The sequence below is a fragment of the Echiichthys vipera genome (genome assembly GCF_963691815.1).
Source record: "Echiichthys vipera genome assembly, chromosome: 8".
Taxonomy (NCBI): Eukaryota; Metazoa; Chordata; class Actinopteri; order Perciformes; family Trachinidae; genus Echiichthys; species Echiichthys vipera.
Window position 1 is genome coordinate 20,425,709 of NC_139833.1, and position 19,993 is coordinate 20,445,701.

The window sequence follows — 19,993 nt, forward strand, 5'->3', positions numbered from 1 at the left end:
CTCGAGGGATTGGGGACACTAAGAGCAATTTAATATAGCGTTTGGAGTGCTTGAAGTAATATACAGTTGGATCGCAGGCACATGTATTGAGAAGGATTTCTTTCCTGCATGACCCATGTTGTTAACAGCCACATCCACTAACACACACCTCCCCACTTCTGCTGTCCATTTCCATTCTGCTTATAATGTAACTATTCTCACTAATAATGTCTGTGGCATTAAGCTCATGCATAGCCTTTCTAAATGAGTGTAGTGACACAACACAAGAGCTTCCCAACAAACATTCTGACACTGAATAGTTGCTGATATAATGGTCTGCACCAAAGGGGAAATTATTTAGGCAACTGTAAACACATAAAACATGAATGAAATAGTGAAATCTCATCATGAATATATATACCTGGGTTGTCAGTGTTTAGTACACCCTGTTCAAAAACTTGAGCCAGTTACTAACTCAGTGTAGAACACTATACATAATACATATATATATATATATAAACTGCTTTACCAATGTTAACCCAGGTCACCTGAGACTAGATGCAACTGTTACTGTATAAAAATGGATTATAATACATAAGTATGCCCTGTGAAATAAGTATATATATGACAGAGTATATCCTTCACAGGTGACTTTATAAATGTATCCGTATTCATTTCATAGTCACATGTGGTGCATTGTACAATGAAGGCTAAATTTACTTGGACATTTTGTATGACAATGTGTTTGCATTGGCAGCCAAATAGTAGTAATTCATTATTTTCTACTTAGCCGTCAGCTGCAAGATAGATGCTAAAGCAGAAGCTAAATGCTGATTGGTAGAAAATGATTGGATAAGCTCTCCATTTAGATTGCAGTTATGAGTAGCTTATAAATAGTAGTCAAAAATATGTGATACTATAGCCTATGTATAGTTTTTACCATTGTTAGCGTAAGAGCTGACAGTGAAAAGTAAGGAACCCTAATACTGTGGACTGAAACTGGCTTTATGTCAACTATATTCCTTTAACATGGAGGTGGGTGGAGAAAGATGTTTCTTCAGCATAGACTGACATATAAGAAATTATACTAGTGAACATTAAGAAAATTCACATTTTATTTTTTTCTAAAAAAATCTTTAGATGAAAAAACGTTTTTTAGCCTGATATTTTCCAGTCTCTAAAAAGTTTTAATACTCCCATAGATGCATGCCTAGTATGCACCTTATACTGTGAAGTATGTTGTGAGCCAGTACAAATACTGTACAGCAGTACAGTAGCAAATAAACAATTATCTAAAACTTTAAGTGACTAAAAACACCAGAGATCCTTTAACTGAGTCCTCTTCCTGTATTGTTTTGCCTTAAAAATAATAGGGCTCACAAGTGACCACTCACTTTTTGAATGACTCCAGGTCTTGAGGTGATTTTCCCCATTCATTTACTCTATTGACATTTCAGAAAAACAATTTGAAGCCTGGAACCAGCTACGACATGAGTCGTGACCATAAAACAATTGATTTGGTGCACAAACTAATTTGGAAAGCGGAAGAAAATGCAAAGGGTCAAAATTGTGATGTACGCATTAATGCAATGATCATAGAGTTCAGGTGTCGCTTATCACAGTAGTGAAAGGGATGTGTCAGTAACGAAACAACTAAAATATTTATCAAGTCTGAAACATTAATTTAAATGCCATAGAAAGAATTTATGATTCATAATTATATTCCTCCACCACCATTTAGAGTATTTACAATAGCACACAGGTTTTAGGATGGTAGTGCTGATATTCGTTTATTTAATTTTATCACCATTATCATACAAATCAGTTGAAATAAGCTGGGGTGAAAAACATTGGTAACGGACACACAACGTATGTAGGCGGGCAGCAGCAGAGGTTTTTTTTTAACCTGCTACACAGGCTATGTCAGTATAGCATGTGGCTGCTGCCAGCTACACTGTGTCCCATTGAGTTTTAATACAGTTGGTTCTGTAGGGTTTGGAAACTGTGCTGCCTCACATTGCCCTCTGCTACGATGAGGTATGTGTCTTAATCATTTTTAAACAGATTGTACTCATTTGTTTGCACAGTTCTATGTAGTTTTTACATGTGTAGAGAGGAGAAAAATAGCTGAAAAAAATGGTCTGAACTGCCCAGCACCTCAACAGGTATGCACAGCTTCCATGGCCCATGTAGCTGCTTCAATTGGAGATAATGAGCATGCTCTAATGCGGGCACACAGCCCATATAGTTTGTCCATAATTCTATGCTATATGCTACTCTATTTCTTTAAGGTTCAAAAGGTAAAAAATCTTTACTAACTGTTGGTGTTATTTTTGAGGGAAAGTTTTAAAATTGAAAAAAGTAAACATCTAAATGTCTATTGTAAAAGAAATACCCTTTGCTTTAAAACTGGAAATGTTTTCCTGGAGTTGTGGGCGGTGAAATAAGAATTCAAATCCTAGTAAAAGTAACAAGACATGGTACGCACATGATGTCACTGTTTGCGACTCTACTTTCACAATAGGAATTTGCCATTGTGTGCTCACATAGACGAAACTAATTGTGTAAATGGTACAAAGTTGTTGCGTAGAGAAGATATTTCTGAATGAAGCATGTAGTATCACCAAAATATTTGTTACAAACCTGCCGTAAGCCCCCCACAACATCAGTTAGAATTTCTTCTTCTAAGTAAGTCTTGCAGCCTTATTGTCTGGGGCACAATACATGTTTGCAGGATCCTGCATAATGTACGCCATGTAATATGGTGATATACCCATAGTACCCCAGGGATACATTATGTACCCCCTGTTGCCTTATTGCCTAGGGTACATTACATGAGTGTAGTATCTTAGATGAATATCACAGTCTCCATGATTCACAATCAAAAAACACAACAGATAGCAAATATGGGTTAAATATTGGTACAAGTATTAGTAGTTTCTCAGGCTGGTGCAAGCCACCGGGTTACCAATCAGTGTTCCAAATCAAAATGCTTATTGCAACGTGGTCTCATGGGAGGGCGTATAAATAGCACACCACTTTTCATGACTTGCATGACTTTTCGCGTGCATGTCTACGCATATTAAGCTTTTCGCGTGTCATTTAACGCCCGTAGTTCCCCAGGGTTAGGGTTAGGGTTAGGGTGAGGGTTAGGGTTAGGGTTAGGGTAAGGGTTAGGGTTAGGGTTAGGGTTAGGTCTAGGGTTAGGGTTAGGGCATTTCACGCCCGTTATTTCAGCCATCCTTCACATGAAATATTGATTTAAAAACAACCCTCTGACAGAAAGCTCCACCACTTCGTATTTCTCCGGAAAGTAGCGGAGAAATACGAACACGTGGGTTTTCCCTCAATGACATTTGTGCGTAAAATGACAAAGCCATCTCTGCACTATACAAGTCAATTGAGACTACATGGCGTGAAATGACACGCAAAAATCATGACATGCGTTGTAATTATACGTGAGATGGCTTGAGAGAAATAAAGTGTCATTCACACGCCTTTTGGTTAGACCAGGCTGCTTATTGAGATGATGTATTTTCAGAAAGTGCAGTTTATCACGCTTTGATTTCAAATAATACATTATGGCCTGTTTCCCCAGCACTGTAGAGGAGTTTATATTTCTGACAAAGTAATGAGTGACTACACCAGGTTACAGTAGCATATACAGTAAGATACACAGTGAGTGTGAGCTCCACAACAGCACTGTTTAGTGGCATGTTGTGTTGTGGACACCATATTAATTCCTAAACAAGGTTATTAATTCATTCAGAACAAGGTAAATAAAGACAGACCGGACATAGACCCAACAGTCACCTTAGAGGTTTCTCCTTACAAATGACAACATGCCACGCGATTTTACACCTTGTATTGACAATAAATTGCTTGCACTCTTGTCTCAAGCACAAATGCCACTACTGTGTTATGCACTGTATGCTACGCTATGTGGACATATCCTTGATGGAGCACATGAAAATGTGCAATATTTGTCACATCGTCACTTGTTTGCTTGGGATTGCACACAGTGATTTATGCAGTATGTAGACAAAATAAGATCACAAGACTAGAATAAAATAGTTTGAGTAATATTACTTTTTTAAAAGTCATGTTTCACCATAAAAATCTGGATGATTTAAAATGGTGCCCAATCAATATGAGCATTTATAATCAAAAGCAATGCTGGCTACTATAGTATAACAACAGCTAAGAAATGATTGTTGCCATGTTGGCCAGATAAAAATAAAGAACTTCAGTTAAGCAAACGCTCAGTACTAATCAGCTCTCTTGTTTGTGTCGACAGATTTTTTAAGCAACCTAGGCTGAATACAATAATCACAGAATTAAGGTTGAAAAGTGGCAGGGTGGAATGCTTTTATAAATGTATCAGAAATGCACAACATACAAACATGACATGCAAAGAAAAAAACCTTCATTTAAACTTTAATAGACTTTTTGGGGGCAATTCTGGTCTGATGGGAACCTCAATTATAATGGCGGCTTATGATTCAGACTGACAGATATGACATTTATTTTAAAAAGCAGGCTTAAAAATCAATACATGGGTCTTACCCTAACCTCAGTTTAATTTATTTAGTCCAAATATTGATTTCAAAAATAATACTTTTCACTTTAATGTGTAGCTTGTGCATCCCGCAGTCTAGTGCTAATTGATATCAGGCTAATCTGTGAAAATGCACCATCTATTTTGTTCCATTGTGAAAATCAACCATATATTTTGTTTCATTGCTTCAGGCTTCTCATGTAGTTAAATACCACCTACTTTTACAATATGGGTTTTTTCTCACCATTATGCTGGAAGTGTCAAGTTGAAAAATGCGGTGCTAAGCATCTCTTTGTTGTGTTTCACATGCTTGACAGTGCACACCCTGCAATTTGCATTTCATAATTACTTCTGTAACATTAGAAAGAAGCAAAAATAGCAGCTAGTCATTTATATAAATGGATGAGCCATACACCCTCTTATACAATAGAGGAACTGTTAATAGTTTTTTAAAGGTTTAATAGACATGTTAATGACATAAATATGTGTTTTTGAGATTACTGCATTTACTAAACAGATTGTAATGTCAGGAGATAAAAGCATTGTCAGAAGACATAACACTTGTTAAACATTTTCATAAAAGTATAATAAACATTTGATAACTTTACAAACTATATACCTAGGCTTGTCATTGATTCATCTACCAAGACTATGGGACGTTTCTTTCCTTGTCTCAAGTGTGTTCCCTTTACATTTTTTCAGTACATTCCATTTCATCATCAGTGCTTCATGCTGATTTTTTCACTTTAAAAGAACTCTCCAAAAGTTTGGGAAATATGCTTGTTTGCCTTCAGAAGATAGATTCATTTATTGTTGTACACCGTCTACAGCTGTAGCTCTGGTAACAGTTTAGCTTAGCCTAGTACACTGGCTGGAAATGGCTATAAAAAACTAGCTCCCATTGAAAGAGCAAAAATATACTGTAGAAATCTATTTTACAACAACTCCAAAGCTTTTGTTACTATTTGGGCAGGATTAGATGGGTGCAGATGGGTTGTAAAATATTTGCCATGCTCCTCAGCAACCATCCAAATTGCAGGAGGTGGGCCTTCAGGAGACAAAGATGCTATGCAAAACAAACTTGCTTAAAGTGTATCTCCGGCTTAAAACAAACTCACTTTTCGGCATGAATATACATCAAATAAGCCATCGGGACATTTTTTTCCGTTAATCACCTATTAACAGAGAAATCCCGGGCAGTCGCTAACAGCCAGACATGGCTAACACTGAGTATCTCAGGGCAGAGTGCTGAACCATCCAAAACAGCTTTTTTAACCACTAATATTGCTCAAAATAGCACCAAACCTCTGCTGTAGCATGATAACAGTGGAGAGATAACAGTTAGTGAACCCAGAGTTTATTCAAAAAGACTGTTTTACAATGTTTAAAGCCTTTGCAGCTGGCTCTGTTTTTATTGACAGACAGGCCATACAAGTCGATTACAGAATGCACTGGAGTTCAGTTCTATTGAAGTTCAATGAAACTGAACTCAACTTGTTTGGGCTGCCTCTCAATATGGATGTACTCGGCTGCTAAGTCTTGTAGAATTGTAAAACAGTCTTTTTGTGTGTTTCGTTTTATGTATAGGGCCTGTCATCATGCTACTGCAGAGGTTTGGTGCTACTTTGAGTAATATTAGTGGTTTAAAAAGCCGTTTTGGATGGTTTAGCGCTCCCCCACAAACCACTCAGTGTTAGCCATGTCTGACTGTTAGGGACTGTCTGGGATTTCTCTTTTAATGGGTGATCACCCAAAAAATTTGGGTGGGTTCATTTTACGCCGGAGTTACACTTTTAGTGATGACAAGAAGAGAAGCTCTACAAAACTCAAAGAAACTTTGAAATTTGTCTGCCTAGACATCATTAATTTGTCTTTATAAATATAGTGTACACTAAGTTTGAACTTTCTTGAATGCTCTTGGGAGTCCAAACAAGATGGGTACAGTAAACTCAATTTCCAATCAAGACTAGATACCATCAAGTCAGCTACAATGCCTAATCTGGCCCTTCTTCCAACACCCCTACTTCTGGCCCCCTTACTTGGACCGCACCCTTGTGCCAAAGTTTTGTGACTGCATATTGCAGGGTTGTGACGCTATCGCGGTGACAGGTGACATGTCGTGGAACTGCTGCAAAACTAAATCAAACATTATAGAACTATTAGTCTATTTGTATTTGCATATACAAATGCGAGCAACAAACAACTGATTTTGATTAGAGACATTATAACCAAAGGACTTGCTGAGAAACTTTTCTCACTAGCATTGACAGTGGACCTTGACCTCACAAATTAATAGATATACTGACCACATATTTAAAATACTTTTAATTTTTTCTGACAAAATTAATGTACAATCAAAATGTTAAAAGCTATGTTTTTGGCTATCCTCCACCATTGCTACTGGTTGATCCTGAATGGGGCTTTATTTATGTATTGTACCTTGTTAGCAAGCAAGCTCTTGCCCCAAATTTTAAATGCTTCTACAACCATAATCATTTGTTATTTTGGAAGGTTTGAACAAGATACAACATGTAAAGACAACAGCGTGTCTTCTAAAGGATGTCTATGTCTGAGGCTATATCAAACTTCTGAGTTGACTGTTGGTAAGATGGCAAACAAAAGGATTTCTCAAAATGTGTTTCTATTATGTGTATAGTCTAGTGTACTGAAAGTGCCTAATGTTGCTTTGAAAGTTTTTGACTATGCGTTTTGGATAGATGGAAATATGAATATCTGCTTCCATTAGTCCTGGTTAAGAGGAAGAGCACAGTTATGGCAAAAGAGACTGTGTTTTTTTTCTCCAAAGAAAATGTTTGTTAAAATATGCTTCAGAAAATTATTCTTGCTAATTAAGTTAAATCTTTCAGAAAACAGATTTTGGACTCCATCATTTTCAACCAAATCACATGCCTTGTAGACTTTCAATGGAGTATTTCTTTATCATCTCCATGCTATCCTGTCAGATTTCCATGATTACCATGGTTGTCCCCTTCCTTCCTCTCCTCCTCCCCCTCCACGTCCTGCTCCTGTCTCTCCTCTCCTGTCCCATCCTCCCTCAGCTCCTCCTCCGCTTCCTTCTCCCGCTTCTCCCGCTCCTCCTCCTCCCGCTTCTTCTCCTCCTGCTGCTTTTTCCTCTCTTCCTGCCTGCTGCTGAGGCTGCCGCAGACTAACCTGGCTCTCGGGGTGCGGGGACCACCAGCTGTGTGTGAGGAACCCATCTCATCAACCCAGCACACACACACACACACACACACACACACACACACACACACACACATACACACACACACACACACACACACACACACACACACACACACACACACACACACACACACACACACACACTCTTGCATGCATATGGATGCATTGCAGAAACATACAGTATGTATGCACACGTAGAGATGTCTGTGCATAGGAGAAGTCTAATCATTTGGGTGGTTGGTCTCAGTGGAAAGGTGGTTTGGGGTTTGTAACTCAGAGGAAGACCTGCTTTTGAGGTAGAAACAAATATAGTAGTCACCTCCTGGAATCTGTAGCTAACTGTGTCCCATATCAGCATCCGACTAACAAATGTCATAGCATGAAGCTGTTCCGTTTCTCAGGCTCTTCCACAGGAGACCAAGAAATGCGGTATTCTTTTGACCAGAAGACTACCAGTGTACCTGTGTATCAGCAGACAAGAATGTCAATATTGGATTGTGCAAAACCCTGAGTCACATTCAATGACATGAACATTTCTTTTTTACAACCAATGCCAACATTTAAAAAAGTCTTGCTGTCCATAGTATCTGCATAGAGCAGCTATGTATGGTTAATATTTCGTAAAGGTCTCAGTTTTGGTTGATGAAAAGATTGGAGGTTGATTACAGCACAGGCAGTGGATGCGCAGCGTAGGTAGGTGGGGCGTTACGTTTTGTTTTTTTGTTTTTTTACCTGCTACACCTTTCAGTAGTGTGTAGTTGCTGCCAGCTTCACTGTGTGCATGTTGAGCTTTGCTAAGTGATAATGCAGTTGGTTATGCAGGGTTTGGAAGCTGTGCTACCTCACATTGCCCTCTGGTACAATAAGGTATGTATCTTAATCACTTTGTGCTCAGTTTGATGTAGATTCTACCTGTTGGGGGGTTGTGGAGCTGCACATAGAGAAAAAAAGACGAGCCGCGTAAAAATCAAGTTGAGCCACCCAGATGATCGGCACTGCTTCTTAGCTGTGTGGCCCATAGGGCAAGCAGACTAGTGACTGCTGCCGGCAAAGCCAGCTACTTACTATTTAACATTTTGCTAATTTGCAAGGGGATTGAATGATTCAATAATGCGTCTCGTCTAGACTTCCAAATGTTATTGGACTGAATCAATCAAATTATGATCATGAAGCAAATCATTTTACAGGGATTGTGATGCTTAGAAAAGTGTATCCACAGATTTACTTTCATCATGTAAGTCTATGGGGAAAAGTTTGGACCATTTGGAAATCACATGACAGTTGCCATACACTGTTTGGTCGCTACGAAAATTGGCATCAAAGCTTGCTCATTACATGATAGACTACACATCCTCACTTAATGGTCGAATTGTATGAAAATAGTAAGGTGCAGGGTGGTCCAATGTAGACAAAACTTTCCTGTAGCACATTCAGTTATGTATGACTTTATGAGTCGACAAGATAAAGCCAACAAGATTTGTCTTCTGTGAATCTGTCTGTTGGTACTCTGAAGGCCATATCCTCATCCTCTGTTTGGCAATCACAAGAATTATCTCTCTCTCTCTCTTACATGTGAATTTCATTCATGAATACATATTCATCTCTTTTCAGCCTTTGGACAGATTTCGAAACTATTTATTACTGATGACAGGTTCATAGTATGTGTTTTAATGATGGAATACACAAACAGTTGTATTTTACATCTCATGCTTTTGGACAAAAATAATGGACTCGGAGGGCAAAGGTCTTAAGTGTGGACGTTATATTACTTTTTCAGTTGTTGAATTCTCACTCCTTGACACAATAAAAAATATAAAATGCAGGTGGACAGGCACAAAGACGAATCTTGACATGAGGAAAACAATCAGAACACAGTCCATTTAACAAACAAAATGCAAACTGTACTGCACCAAATGTGGATGACAGCTCAGACGACAAAGATTAGACAAACCCTCAAAGCTTCAAATAATTTACTGCCCATCGGAGGCCAGGGACGCAGAGTTAACTGAGGATTACAGGGCAGCCGTGCCCCATACCATCTGCATCACAGGGTCACATCTGTTCCTTATCTGTTCAAGCTAAATACAGTTCATTGGTTAACTTTTACAGGTGAGGGACCTTGATATTTTGGTATAAGAGAGAGCAGGATAATAGACCTACAGTGTTAATTTTGAATTGACACTATTCCAGAATATTATTTACCTGCTAGCCATAAATAACTTTTGTCTGATTACCTTTGGATTATTGCACCGATAAAATCCATACAGAATATGATTAAACCAATAATATCCCCTTGGAAATGTCTTTATAATCTATGGTGTATAGTTTTATTAACCATTATTCATTTGTATCAGATCATGCCTGGGTAAATAATAGCATGAACTAAACGTGCCATTCTCCTCTCAATGTCTACTCTTAGCGTTAGATTTACGACCTTTCCTTCTCCTCAAAGCAGGCAGGCCCTTCCTCTGAGCGATGCCATAGTGCTACGGCTGATTGTTGAGTGTCATAAAAACTCTGTAATCCAATGACCCTAAGCAGTCGCCATCAATCCAGTATGCCAGCAGCAGGCAGCCATGATGGCAATGTGTCCCATGTGTAGGAGCAGAGGGGTCCCAGTGTTCCCCAAGGCCTGAATCTACATGGCCTTTACTGGTGAAAACACTGGCATGCCATTTAATTTTACAGGGGGGACCTCTGTGGTCAATAGCTGTGAAAAGGTAGCAAGTTTCAGACTAGCTTAGACAATCAACAGATACATTGTGATATATACTATATATTTGTATACATGTGCAGTGTGCTGCTGTGTAACATACAGTGGCACTACACAGTGGATGCCTGTACAAACATTTTATGGCTTACAAATTCACTTTCATCCACCTGTTTTTGTAATTTTCTTTCACTTCCAAGCCCACAATTGTACAGAGAACTCTCTATTTATATAGAGAACTTCAACTACTGAGACAATTAAGCAGCAACTTCACAAAGTTCGACAAAACAACGGCAGACAATCAGGAGTGGTCACACGGTTGTAATTGTACTAATGCCTCAGAATCAATATGGTATAGATTATCTGATGCTCAACTGTTCTAATATTTTCTTAGAATCAAAATGATTTGGCTGCACGGTGGTGTAGTGGTTAGCACTATCGCCTCACAGCGAGGAGGTTTCAGGTTCCCATCCCGGCCTGGGCCTTTCTGTGTGGAGTTTGCATGTTCTCCCCGTGTCTGCGTGGGTTTCCTCCGGGTTCTCCGGTTTCCTCCCACAATCCAAAAGACATGCACGTGTTAGGTTAATTGATGACTCTACAAAATTGCCCTTAGGTGTGAATGATTGTCTGTCTCTGTTAGTTTCTATGTGCCCTGCGATAGACTGGCGTCCTGTCCAGGGTGTACCCCGCCTCACGCCCGATGTCAGCTGGGATCGGCTCCATCCTCCCCCGCGACCCCGACCCCGGGATAAGCGGTTGAAGATGAATGAATGAAAAATGATTTGACATTATAAAATGGTGTCCATTTTCAGCTGCATTTCCACCATTGCTTTATCCATGAAGGGCACTATAAATGGTCACAGAGGAAGATAATAGTAAGGACTGGGCTCGCCTCTGAGTGTTTATTATACACTGTAGAAGATCTCACACCCAGTCACATTCACTATGTCTCTTTCCCATTTGTATGTAAATATAATAAGGATAAGTATACACTGGGCCACAGTGCTAATGATGGCTTTCAAATACAACTGAGCAAATTGTCACAATAAACTCCTTTTAACTGGGAGCACACATGCAGTGGCTCTCCTTGTAGTAGCAGGGTTGTTCCATTCCCAGCTGTTGGTGTTGTTTCACACAGTATTTGCAGATGCCACAGTAGCTTATGGGGGAAAAGAGGATAATGTGAAGAAGCAGCAGTTTAATTGGGCATGCAGCGACAAGGAATTTCAGTCTGATGAGATACAATGTGCATCAATAAGTGATGATGTTCTATGGGCCTGTAAAACCCTCGGTACTCACTGAGACTGTGTTTACGCACATGTGGAGATGGCTGTCTGGTTTGTGCATGTGCATATATTTTGTTCTTCCTAGTCCTGTATGACTGAGATTCAGCCAGTGTCTTTGTGTTTCTAAGTGGAGGCTTATGTGAATCATTGTACCTCAACGCACACTCACCCAGGTTAATGGAAAAAACATAAAAATAGAATTTTACAGAAAGGACATTGAGCTATTTACTGTTCATTTTCACTTGACTAGTATAGAACAAAATGGTGATTGTTAGTTGTTATGGTTGCAGCTCATTAGAAGGAAAGCAGCGGGTCAGCAGACTGTTAGAGCCAGCGTGCAGTTTGGCTCATTTTCTGTAACCAATGCAGCATGAACGCAGGACAGAACTAGCAAGCCAACCAGTGGACAGCTGGCTAACTCCACCATGCCCTTAAACCACACCAAACATAAAAAAATGTGCCGAACAAAGTTGTCACTCATCTGGCAATAGCAATGTGCTTTCCTATGCTGTGACAAGAGTGTGTCAATGCAAGCATTAAGCTGTTTAACTTTACTCAGTGGCTGGCTCTGTATGCCTATTAACATAGCTACTAAACTACTTGCTTTGCCATTACTGCAATACCTCACCTCCGCAACTTTCTGCAAGTCGGTTTATACAAATGTTTAAATGGAAGTTAGCCTACCACATTGGGAACGTTGCACGGAAAAATGGCACACGGTTGTTACATTGACAGCTGTTGGTTGTGATTCACTTCCTGGATGAACAGAATGGACAACATGACCCTGATAATACAATTACAGTGTTGACTGATTTAGACAGCAGCAAGAGAAGCAAGTGAAGGCCTGTATACAGCCAGTAATAATTTTACTGGGTATGAATTATGAACTGAACCCCAGTATTCTTAGTATTATGTTCATATTCACACAGCAAATGCAATGTGAACATAAAAATGCCAATGCTTCAAGTAGTGGGCCTTTTATGTAGTAATGTTGGTGTGGTGGATGGGCCCATCAGACTTCAGAGAGACATTCGCATCCTACTAAAATCCAAGAGTTAAAATAACTGTGCCGTAAACATATTTTTACTACAGGAAGAAGACATTTTACAAACGTTGGCGGTGGATGTTCAAACACGTTATTGTTCTTGTCTGGTTAAAGGGTTGGTTTCTCAGTGGAAATGTCTTTAAATCCACCAGCCAATAGGAGCCCCACTTCAGTCAGCATTTGCACAGAAGGTTTTACTAAAACTAGGCACAAATTAAGTAGTGTTAACATTTTTGTAATACAATTTGAGGGTATTTTATACCTTTATTAGCCAGTAGAGTGATTGGTTTGACATGTAATGAAGGTGCCCGACTGGACAGAGCTGTCCCTTAACCCCTTGTCCACCAGGGCACCCTATGACATTTTTATCGTTATATTTAGGAAACTCAAAGCTATTGGTTAGGCTTATAGAGATCATTGTCTTGGTTTAATATTGATCACTAATATCTCTTTTTTGTCAACACTTTACCAAAGACATAACAAAATGACATGCCAAAGCATTGACCTTCACCACATTCCTTACTTCTGGGAGATTTAAGCACAAAAAAGTGCATGATTGAGTGCATAAGCCATTTAATAGTTTTCTGAAACACAGAATCAACTTAAAAAAGTTAGTTTCCCCCTCCATTAATGCACTCCAACTTTTCTCTGTCTTTTCTCTGTTTTTCTCCACACACACTCATACACACTGACTGAGTTCGTGTTTGTGTTAATGTGTTTATGCATTTATGCGTGCGACCAACAGCGTGTGATGAGAGGCAGAGATCATACCACCGGGTTAAATCCAGGCAGGGGGCTGATGACACACAGTTGTGAGTGACCTGTGTATTTTTTGCTTTAATTACCACATTTTATTTGCATTCTTAACACTGGCCGAAAACTCTTGGCCAATCAGCTGGCCAGATAATTCCCCTGGTGCTCCTGTCAGTCTGGGCCTGGATAAATAATATTCTTGGGAAAGAAGGATTGCCAGAGATTGTTTGTCAGACTATTATTTGTATCAGTATACAATCTCAAAATCCCTGTCAGTAAAACATTTTGAAGGATGTGTCTCATTCTCATGCTCCTACTTAATGTTTTGTGGAAAGAATTGAGACTTCAACAGTCTGCATATCACAGCTATAAAATTCTTTTTGAGGATCAGTTTCGCTTTAATGGGTAGCACAGTATGTGGATACATTTAATGATTCAATTATGTATGAATAGTTGCATCAATTGCGTATTCATATTTTTCAGATCCAGTCAGGCTCTATGTAGTGAAGTTTGGCATGGTGTCCAGATTTTTAGCTACAGCTATCATAATCACAGTATGTGGATAAAGCTGGTCTTGGCTATATTTAAATTAAATTCCGTAGAAATCCAGCTCTTTGATCAAGTTAAGTTGGGACTGGAAAACACACATGCCTTATTCACACTTGGGACTTATCTTACTATTATTCTTTTTTTATAATGCATTGTAATGAATAATGTATGGACTGTGTACTGCTTTGTGTGACTGCCATCCTCTTGATCAAAAAGCTGTAGAAATTTGGGTTTTTAATCAGACTCGGGCCTCCGTGGGTCAGGCTGGGATCCTGATTGGTACTTACCAACCACTTTACTAGCTATATTTACTGTAATCCAAAATGGGTCTGCAAGCCATCCTATGAAATTAACATGAAACAACATTAGACCTTTTTACTTCACATAAAAAAGAGGTACAAGCATTGTGAACATTTCTCTGTTTTGTTTTAATTATGTTTTGCTTTTGTACGAAAACATAACCAAATCTTAACATAGAATTGTCACATCATAAAACAGATTTATTTCTCAACCCTCTGACCACCAGCACTGGTGCTGGTAAGTGGCATGTCTCCAGTGAGGTCTTGAAGATGCGGGTAAACCCCGGAGAGAGCTGTTCAGCACATTGCTTCAGGGTGGAGGGAGAGACAGAGTCTGGTCGGGCTGCTCTGCGGGGGTTCAGTCGAGGATGGACAGTGTTGTTGTTGTTGTGGTCGGGGAGGAGGTGACTCTAGAGGTGAGCAGTAGTGTGGAGGTGGGGCTGGGGGGCTAAATGAGGTTGATGGAGTCACAGGAGCTGAATCAAGACTGTCCTAATCTCTTTCAAATCAACAGTAAAACGCCTTCAGTCTGTTTGCCAGATGCAGGTCATTAAAGGAGCAGGGGGCTTTAGGTTTGTAGGTGGAGATCTGTCTTAGGGCCCGTCCACATGAGGACGCATTTTCCTATAACCACACGTCTTAAGTATTGGTTAGGCCGACCATACACACGCAGCTGGCATTAACGGATCCTGAAACAGGTCTTTTTTGTAACCAGGTACCAGAGTGGGAAGATTTTAGATCTCCCCACATCCGACCTCTAACCCCTGTGGTGTCACAAAGAAAAATAGGAGAGGAGAGAGACGGACCCGCGGATTGTATACTGAACTGGACTCTGAGCCACATGCATGTGAATGAATTAGGCCGACCATATATTCTTCCCTTTTCCCTGATCCCACAAAGTCGCTAAATTGGTCGCTAGTAGCTTTTTAATTAATAAAGTTGCCAAGAAGGTTGCAAAAAGTAGCAAGACAGTGCCCACCTGTGAGGGCTTTGGGACGGGGAAGCAGCACCCTCTGCTCGTTGAGGACACTAACTACAGAGTGATTTGTGCATCAGAGGCCAAAACACCACAAAGGTCTCCAATAACACCAGAAACAGTCGACAGATTTCTCTCTAGGATAGATGAGGATTTGGGAAGTCGCCAAATTTGGCAAGAAAGTCTCCGGTGTTTTTATTATTATTCTACACACCGGCTCTCCCTTTCTTTTTCTCCTTGGTTGGTGTATTTCTGTGGCAGTTACAGCAACACATGAGCCCTGGCATGTGTGTTACAGTGTTGTGAGTCGGTTTCACTGGTTTCGTGTGGACACAGATATTTCTTGAGCCGAGTCCGTGTGGACAGAAAAAACTTTTCAAGAACGATGGGAAAAAAAGGTTGTTTTATATCGTATGGACGTACCTTTAGTCTCTTTGAGACAGAAGCAAAGTCATTTTCTGAGAATCGATGTGGGATTTTTTTTCAGGGTACAGGTGTTAAGCATCTCTCCCCGCCTTGTCAAACCTGTACTTAACTTTAAATCTCTCCCCGCTCCTAAATGCCTCATTCTTATGTTACATGAGCTGTCTACGTTTGGCTGTGAACCAGGGTTTGTCATTGTTGTAACTCACCCTGGTGCGTGATGGTACACAGCTGTCTTCAAAGAAGCTGATGTATGACATCACAGCCTCTGTGTACTCATCGAGACTGTTGGTATTAGTCCGGAAAACATGCCCCTCTGTACAGTCCAGGCACATATAAAGGTCCTCTACATCTTCACTTGTCTAGAGCTTTGATGTCCTCACAACAGGTTTAGGAAGTTTTAGTTTCTGCCTGTATGAGGGAATCAAGAGGACTATGGAAATAAATCTGTGTCATCGGATTTTGAAATTATAAAGCCATTGAATATCTAGCACTGAATATTTGTGCATTGAAATGATGTATCTGAATGTTTTGACTCTGAATTTAACTCTTTAACAACGTTAAAGAATCCAAGGTTAAAAAATTCAAGGTTTTTGTCAGCCTCCAGGTGACTGTTTGTATTGAGTTGATCTGAAACTGGTTACCTTGATCTCATCTTAGAAAATAACATAATTATATAGAGGGTTTACCAAAAACTACGGATATATTGAGTACTACATAACAGCTTCCTAATGTGTAGAGTCGTAGGGAGCTGTAATGCAGCGGTCAATATAGCCATAACTTTTGGGAACCCCCTCGATAATTACGTAATGAAGTGTGCACTTATACAATCATAAGTAGATATGAGATGCAGCTTGAAGATCATCGGTAAGATGATGTTAGAACATAGAATTGCCACAGCTCTCCTTGCTGGACCAAAGACACCTGATATAGGATCTAGAATTGATTGCTCTACCTTGGTTCCCCAGATGTGAGCACTGAATTTTTTACATTGAATTTTGCCTGTGGAATTTTTTAATGTTGATTTTCAACATTTAATTGTTAACACTGTATTTTGTTCATATGTGAGAGTACCTTTGTTAAAGTCACTGAGTACAATAACTAATGAGTACAGGTTTGTGGTCAGCTACACCCAGTGTAAACACAGACCAGTATGAATGAAGCGAACTCATCCAGAAGTAGAAGGGTTTACAGTTGCTGAAAAAGGTTCCCAGATCAGGAGAACGCTGCTGTAGGATCAGTAACATTATTGCGCCAGCCACCGTTAGTATAAAAACTGATTCTTCCACATTTCAATTTGCCGGAGAGCTCTGTGTCGTTCCGCATAGCTGAAAGCCAGCCAGCAGCAATGTGGAGTCCAGTATAGATCCATACAGCCACATCTCTGTGAAGCAGAAAAACAGAACACAAAGAGAAGTCTCTGTTCTAACCCACCAGTGGCTGAAGTTCGTCCAGTTAATTGCATAGTGAATGTACGTTGGAAAGAAATATCCCTGGTAGCGGTGTATGATGACTGCGCAGGCGGAGACTGACATGCCCACCCTCCCATCTTCCTCACCATCCACTTTTAATGTCCAATACATCCATGAAAGATGCAAGTAAGAATATTCTGCCGGATTTGTTTCCTGTGTGTTTATGAGCTCATCTTTAGTGAAAGAGATATGGGTACCACAGCAGAAAACTGAATTAACAATAAATACAAGACAAAACAATGCCCAACAACACATCTTTGGAGACTTTTGCAGGTATTTGGTAATAAACCAAAGAATTTAACAAATAAAACAATTTACCCAATGATGGCATTAAATGTAAAGTCAGGGGATCACCCAAATTATTAGGATACATTTTCTAGACCAAATTTCTGAAGCAACCGCCAGACTGACATTTATCTCCCTAGAGCCATGCCCTATGGCGAAAAAATCATTGAACATAATCTTTCAGACTTATCCAATATTGGTGTTTTGTCTGGAGATATGCTTGAAGAAATAACCCTCCTTTTAGACAGTGGAAAGGCATTATGGGAAACATGGGCTATGTAGAAGTAGACAGGGAAATGTATACACCAATATATGTAAATAACACTTTATTTAAAAAAATATATATACAGGTATACTGCTGACATTCATTGGACATTACACATTGATAATGTGCAACAGTAGAAAAAGTATGATGTTTGAAATGGGTCATGCACTTTATGTATGCATAAAAAGCCCTGCATGAACAGCAGCAACCACAAATTCACCACTGATGTATCCTGACACTATGAGTAATTCCACGCCTTTACACTCTACCACACAGCCTATGGACCTGCACCTCCCACCATTCAACTTCTTCCTGCTCCCATCCAGCATTCCCTCCATTCCCAGCCTGCTACACTGTATATTTCACCATTTCCCCCCATGGCAGCTCTGTACTGAGGTGGTGGGTGGTGATGGGGGGAGGCTACAAAACGAGGCTGCCCATAGGGAGAATAGGCTTGTTCACTTGCCCATAATATTTGGACAGGGGAAGCGGCCTGAAACCCATTATGTTTTCCTTTTTTCTATTTCCCTCTGCAGAGGTCCTTCTGCAGCGCCATGGTGGACGAGCTGCGGGTTTCCCTCAAGTGCCAGCGTCGGCTCAAACACAAGCCCCAGCCGCCTGTCATGGTGAAAACAGAGGAGGTCATCAACATGCACACCTTCAACGACCGCAGACTTCCAGGGAAAGAGACCATGGCCTAAAATGGGAATCTCAATCACTTTTTCAGCCTCTCTCCTGCAGTGAGGAGGTGTTCAGAGACACTGGGGAAATGGGTGGGGGTAAATGGTAAGGGGGAGGGGCAGTGGGTTGTGATAGTCGACACTTGGGTTATTTCAAAGGTAGCGCAGAGGTGCTTGGGAGTATATTGACAAAATGTCATACTTGTTTCTTTATAAATAGCTAGGGATAAGAGATTTGAAAATATTTCCTGTGGAAATAACTTGAACCTGGGTGAAATTTCAGCAAGTTACCTCAGTATTCTTACCACCTTGGCAAGCCGCCAGGATTTTCAAAACCCAGGAGTCGAAGCAAGAGAGTCTGGAAGTATATTTAAGGTGGGACAGATGTGGTCCCTTAAAAGAAAATTAAAAAAGAATCGGAACTATCATCTTTCACTTTCACAAAAGAGGCTGGTCCAGCAGCATCAATTGCATCTCAGAGATTATTAGCGAATATAGAGATGCTAACTTTGGGAATGGGGTGAAAAAGTTTGTAAAGAATTGTTTATTTTCAAAAACTGTGAAAAAAATGACCGCACAGGCTCTCGACTCTCGAATCATACCCAAAGCCCGAAAGATGAAGGGGAGATCTCCTGCTCCCAAAATGTACAGAGAGGCATTGCTTAGTCAGATATGATATTGATTGACATCAACAACTGATATACTGTATATCATCCGTCAGGCAATAAGTGATATAATTTGTTTGTGTTTCAGAGTACTAACACTTATAGTCTTTAATGTAGGGGAGGGGTGGGGGTGGTGGGGGGTATGGTGAAGTACAAGCAGAGAATGGGGTAGGGGCAATATAGTGAGCTGTTCATGTATCAGCCAGTAGTCACTTAAAGATGATCCTATGGAGGTGCACACTCTTAATCTCAAAAAGGAGGAACCTTGCAATGGCGTGGGCACGACTCACCAAGTCTAAATTCATAGCAATCACACCACAACATACAAACTATTTATTCAAAGTATTTATTGTTTTATTTATGAAACTCCTTATTTATTATCTCTACGGACCGGATTTTCACTACTGCCATAAATACACCTCACTTCAACTCTGTATGAGTATACACAGTACTTAATTTCCATTTGCTCAGTGTCAAGTCTCCAGTTTCATTTTGTACTCCTGTGGCTTTTTTTCTTTCTTTCTCTGGCAGAAAAGCTCCACATTTACTTGTGCAAATGCAATTTCTATGAAAAAGTGTTTTTGTACGAAGAGAATCAAAATTTTGTAATGATTTTTATCAATACGAAAACGCACCATGGGGAGTGTCATCCATGACAAAAGGGTGGTACTCCAGGCCGGTAGTTCAGGAGGCTTTCCTAGACACGAAACAGAGCCCACACACACACACACACACACACACACACACACACACACACACACACACACACACACACACACACACACACACACACACAAACACACACACACACACACACACACACACACACACACACACACACACA

General features: G+C 40.1%; 1 protein-coding gene across 1 annotated transcript in view; it reads left to right on the plus strand.

Moving 5' to 3' along the window:
* Positions 1 to 18,505, plus strand: part of grik2 (glutamate receptor, ionotropic, kainate 2) — a gene marked incomplete at its 3' end in the record, with an annotated part of 251,776 nt that extends 233,271 nt beyond the window's left edge. Inside the window, exon 16 of the mRNA XM_083919135.1 lies at positions 18,341 to 18,505. Coding sequence (XP_083775261.1) covers positions 18,341 to 18,505 — 165 coding nt within the window. The remainder of the gene's footprint in view (positions 1 to 18,340) is intronic.
* Positions 18,506 to 19,993: the final 1,488 nt, after the last annotated feature.